The sequence below is a fragment of the Atta colombica genome, unplaced genomic scaffold, assembly GCF_001594045.1.
Source record: "Atta colombica isolate Treedump-2 unplaced genomic scaffold, Acol1.0 scaffold238, whole genome shotgun sequence".
NCBI classification, from domain to species: domain Eukaryota; kingdom Metazoa; phylum Arthropoda; class Insecta; order Hymenoptera; family Formicidae; genus Atta; species Atta colombica.
In genome coordinates this window covers 1,760,832-1,766,756 of record NW_017259336.1, presented here as the reverse complement: position 1 = coordinate 1,766,756, position 5,925 = coordinate 1,760,832, and the positions used below count along the sequence as shown (strand labels likewise).

General features: G+C 30.1%; 1 protein-coding gene across 1 annotated transcript in view; it reads left to right on the top strand.

The window, feature by feature from the left end:
* Window positions 1-354: 354 nt before the first annotated feature.
* The window catches only part of LOC108688711 (protein glass-like), a 9,237-nt gene continuing 3,666 nt past the window's right edge, over window positions 355-5,925 (top strand). The window contains exons 1-4 of the mRNA XM_018195067.1: window positions 355-427; window positions 2,745-3,081; window positions 3,798-4,088; window positions 4,842-5,201. Of these exons, the coding sequence (XP_018050556.1) occupies window positions 364-427; window positions 2,745-3,081; window positions 3,798-4,088; window positions 4,842-5,201 (1,052 nt within the window). The 5' untranslated portion in view covers window positions 355-363. The remainder of the gene's footprint in view (window positions 428-2,744; window positions 3,082-3,797; window positions 4,089-4,841; window positions 5,202-5,925) is intronic.

The window sequence follows — 5,925 nt, the reverse complement described above, 5'->3', positions numbered from 1 at the left end:
CTCTACTTAACAAAAAAGTCAAACAAAGTATCTTATTTTTCCATAGAAAATGCATAATTTCAACTATTTCGCTCTATGAATTCATTCATTCCGTAATACGCTTGATAAAATTTATTTTACATGTAACAAAACAATAATATTTTAATCACTTTCACATCTACTTTGTATCGTAAAAAATAGCATCGATGGCGAGCGGCGGCTTGCGCTGAAGCTGCGCGCCGTTACCGGGACGACCAGAGAGGGCTGGACCAGTACTATAGCGCGTTTCCATAGGGAGAGGAAACGAGGGTTGCAAAGAGGAGGTGTGGGTAAGCGCAGTGGTGTGCATCCGGGGGATAGGCCACCGTCGAGAATTTCACAGAGATGGAGTTTCTGCAGAATCATCACGCGGTTAACACCTCCGAGCCGCCGTATACCCTCGGCATAGGTGAGGCCTGAAATTCTCTGTACCTCATGGCAAACACAAAGATAATCACGAAAGATAAGCACGAAGATGATCGCAAAGATAAAAACGAAAACGCGGGTGATAGTTGTACAGTGCGAAATTTTCTGGATATACAATTTCTCTCAATCAATAATAGTTCTAAAAATGTGAATAATGATTTATCTATTTATTGAGTTTTTGACAAACTTAAAAAAAAATATTTCAGTTCAATTTTATAAGAATAATTCACTTCCGGAATTCTCTTATAAATGTTTCCTAATTAAATATTATGTGTTAAGGTGACTTCTATAAAAACATGTGACAATTTCTACAAAATACTTATAATTTTTTAAATTGTAAGAAATTCATGCAAAATTAAACAACTAATTTGTTGTATAGTATTATGTTGTATAGTAAAATGTATAGTATTATTACTATACATTTTTATAACAGTTTTTAATTAATAGTTATTTCATTAATAACGTTTATATACTTATATAAAAAAATATCGTGAGTGTGGCGTAAGACAGTTCCCATCAAATTATTCCGACTAACTTTTATAAACTTTAATGTACACAAATCATCGTAATCGCATAAAATTCACTTAATGCATTCCACGATAAAAAAATAATATATTTAAAAATATCAATATTTTTTTAATTATAACATATTTTACATTAATTTATTACAATATTTCTAACATATAATTTAAATCATAACAGAGAGAATAATTCGTGATTCAAAATTAATACCTACGTATTCTTCGCTTTAATCAATTAAAAACAAATTCTTTTATATTTAAATTTAATTTTTTAAATTTAATTTAAATTATAACAGAAAGTAGTTCGATTCAAAATTTACCTGTAATATTTATATTCTCTGATTTAATTAATTTAAATTATAGCAGAGACACACATAAGTTCCCTCTTAAAACATTGTATATATGTCTTTTCATAATTTGTTTTGACAATTGATTTTTAATGGAATAGTACTTCTAAACATTTACCGGAATCTTTAATCTTTGTAAAATTTCCATTTTTACAGTAGGGTAAAATCGCCCAAGAATGCGTATCGCTCAAGAGTTCACATTGAAATTTACGACGAAACTATTAAAATTATAAGAGCTGTAATTTACACAGAATATGTCTTTTTAGTTTGCCAATCTGTGTATAAAAAGTTGTTGTAATCGTTGCAGCAATAAAAAAAAGATATTTTAAATTTTATGATTTTGATAATTTTTTTCCATATTTTTCATGGATAAATTGATCGATTTTTACATCAAATTGTTGTGAATCTGTATTATTTATATTGTGTGCATGCATGTTTCTGCTTCATATTTAGTAATATATTTACTTAATATCTATAATAATTTTTATATAGTTATATTAAAAGTAAAAAGTGACATGATGACTCAAGAAAACGCATTTGAAAACAGTTCAAAAGTTTACACATGAGCAACACTAGCAGACACCGATCATGAGTAACATTTTGTAACGGTCTCTATTCAAGTTCTAAATTCGGTGAAAATTGAATCCAGGGACAGAGCTCTGGCGATTGCCCATGTCGATTGCGCCGGGATCAATCGTCAATCGAAAATTATTTGTGTGAACTCTGTATGTAAAAATACACTCAAATATTTATAAATATATCTCTTTAATAAAAAATAAATGCTATTTTTACTTTAATTAACATTACTTTTCTAATAAGCCACACTTTTTTCATAGTGCGAATTAATGCGAACTCTTGAGAAGACATTTGCTCAAGTGTTCGCATTTTTCCCTTCTTAGTAGAATTAATCTCCTATAAAAACAAGTGATAGTATTAAATTGATACTTGACAAATTTTTAGTTTAAAGTAGTAAGGAATAATTTAATTACTTTACTGTACAAACTTGGGTCTTTGTACAAGTTATATAGCCTTATTATTTAAAATTTTTAATATAAGTATACTAGCAGAACAACAAGTTTCATTATAATATTAAAATAATATTAATATAATGTCAAAATGAAAATCATTAAAAGTCATTTTTCAATTTCATCATCTCTGATTCATTTTAATATTATTTTATCGCAACTTGTTCTGCAGGATAATTATTTCGAGTTTTTTCCTACAAGAACCATATATCCTCTCATAAATAGTATATATACATGTCTTTTTATTAATTACTGAAAAAAATTATAGTTTTTTGTAATACTTCTGAATATTTATCTTATTAATTTAATAATTTAATAATTTCTTTAATGCTTCGAATATAGTAAATTAAGAAAAAAATCATTTTACAAATATTTTCGACAATTCAATACATTTCTTGAATCTTTAGGTTCCGTGGATAGCATCGAGGCAACTATCTCATCTAGCTTCTGTTCTGGATCATTAGGGGTGCTTTCGGGTGACGACGCTCTATCAACTGATAATCAAAACGAAGAAGCAGCTGTCCTTGGCGCTGCTCTGCAGGGCACGCTGCGCTTGTCGGACCTGCAGAGTTCGCCAACTAATATCAGTGTTGACCAAAGCCAACAATTTCCAACTTCTAGTCAGATCGTGAGCGAATTCGGTGGTAGCTTTTGGGTTGATGACATGGCAGGTTTTTCTCTACCTCCGTTGGACCTGGACCCTTTGCCTCCAGGATTATTTAGTCCATGCTCAGGAACGTACAAGTTGGTTATTTTTCTCTTTTTTTCTCTTCATCTGTCTCTCCTTTTACTAGTTTTTGTTTGTTTTTTATTATTTGAATATTACTAAAATTTACCTACTTGAAATGATACTTGGAAATCTGTGTTGAATTTATATTTAATTCTATTTATTAATTAATTAACAATTTTTTTTAATTTTTATCTAAATTAATTTTTAAAAAATATAATTTGTTAATAAGCACCTTTAAGATATATATTTTAAGATATATATTTTATTAAAAAAATATTTACTCTGAAATATTTTAAAGTTGTCTTATGCGTTTATTTTATATGCTTATTCGGAAATCTTTAGAAATTAATATCTCATATTAACTATTGTAAACATTGCAAAATGATAGAAGATTTTTCGATTCCAGTTCAGTTCGCTCTACCTGCTTAAAAGCGGTGTGTCAAAAAGTTTGGAACACACACACACACACACGCGCGCGCGCGCACGCACGCACGCATAATTTAAATCAATTAAATAAAGAAGCACCAAATATGTAGTTTAGACTAGAGCTTACAATTAGTGCCCAATAATATTCTATGAATTTTTCAATACATTTTCCAGTATTTTAAACTATGCCGAACACAATCATCTAACATATAATTTAATTTTTGTTTATTCTATGTTTTTATTGATTTATAAATTCGACAATTTGATAAATTTGACAATCTGTAAAATTCAAGACTTCTTTCAGCTGGGGTTGCTCACGTAGTGAATGCGTGCCAAGGACGAACAATGGCGCGAATGGCGAGGGCGTTGCCGATGTTCTTTTATCCCTGAAGCATGCGGTAGTACATCCCGCAAGTCCGACAGCTGGCTACTATACTACTGGCGCCGGTTCCGCTGCAGCTCATCATTACTCGCAAGACTATGTGCAGAATTTAGGCCCGTCGGTTCCAGGTCCAGGTCACTACGGTTCTGCATCCGCCGCCATGTCTGTCAATGTGTCGATGAACATGACTATGAACATGAATATGCATTCTGGGTAAGAATTCTTCATCTTTTCTTTTTCTTCATCCTTTTTCTAAAAAAATGTCTTTCAACATTTTTATATAATTAATATTTTTAAAAGATCAACTTGAAAATTATTTACTAATATTTATTATCACTGATTTTATTCTAATTATTCTAATTATTAGTGAAAAAAATGATATTATGACTTTTATAGATATATATAACATCTTTCTTAATGTCTCCGCTATCAGATAGAGAGATAATTATTTATGGAATTATTTATGGAATTATTCAGTATGCCACCGTTACACTATATATGGCGCTATATATGTAATAACCGGCATTTATTCTAACGCATGTTTACTTTTAAGAATTTCGAAACATTTTCAAAGTATATTTTAACATTTAATTATACTTCCTCATTCTTTTTTAAATTTGAGCATATCTATTATCACACGAACATATACACTCCAACTGAATGTATTCTTCATTACTTAATATTTTATTTAGCTGTACACATTTCGAGTTATGTACAATTAAACAAAAATATAGCATTTGATTTAATGTAATCTCCTAAGCATGCTAACTGTTGACAGCCTTTTTTTCTTATTCATATAAAACTAATTCGATTGTTAGCTATTATTAGTTAGCTATATTGTTAATTGTAGTTATTGCATTACATTACATGCATTATCTGTAGATTTCTAGTTGTAAGATCTATACGTGAACAAATTATACGTATGTATGATATCTGCATCTGTATTTCTGTATGTATGTTTTGTAGCTACGAACAAAGTTATTCGTCAGCGTGGGGCGTGGAACCTCTTCTAAGTCCCGCCCCTCAGTACAGCAATCCGGTGGAGGTGGCAGCGCAAACGACGGCGAGGGTGAATCAAGGCGCGCCGGCCAATAGCGGTCTGATCGGTCATCCCCATTCCCACCCCCAGTCACATCACAGTGGTGGCCGAGTACAACTCGGGAGTGAACACACAATTTGTGTAAATACCACAGGTCCAGCCGCGGGCGGCATTACCCTCGAAGATAATGGCAGACCCAACCTGTGCAGAATTTGCGGCAAATCATATGCCAGACCTAGTACTCTCAAAACTCACCTGCGCACTCATTCTGGAGAGAAGCCATTCAGGTCGGTACCTCCGTACGTCATCAATGAGAAAAATACAGAGAATTTACTAAATTTAAAAGAAAGAAGAGAAAAATCAAAGAGATAAAATTTATTTATTTTATCCCATTTTATCTTGCTCTGTTTTATTTTATTTTTCTTTTTTAAAATAACTATTTTAGTGAAAATATAATAATAGAGTTGTACTAAAGAATATTATATATTTTCTTTCTATTTTGACATATCTAGTTTAACTCCTTCAAACTCTGCGAATTATAATGTACATCAAATTTCAAAATATTATCCATTGAAATTATTTAATTCTATCAACATCAACTGAAATCTGATTGTAAAATGATGTCTATGTTGGAAAAATAGTTAAAATTAAAAAAAAATTAATATTTATTAAAATGCCCATGAATTAAATTAAAATTTGTTTAGATGGTTCTAATAAAATTAGGTCTGAAGAAGATGTACATGAAAATAATCAAAGTATTAAATTTATTTTTATTTAAAAACATATCTTGTTTCTTACAGTTTATACAAAATAATTTCTGGATATGTATCTAAAAAAGGAGATTAAATATTATAGTCCTCTTGTATGGATCAAAACATACAATACGTCTGCGATCATACAAGTATCGAATGAAAATTTATATTTTAACAGTAATTGTACAATTACTATTAAATTTTATTATTTTTACTATTACCATTCATTATTCATAATTTCAGTATTTTTCTTAATATA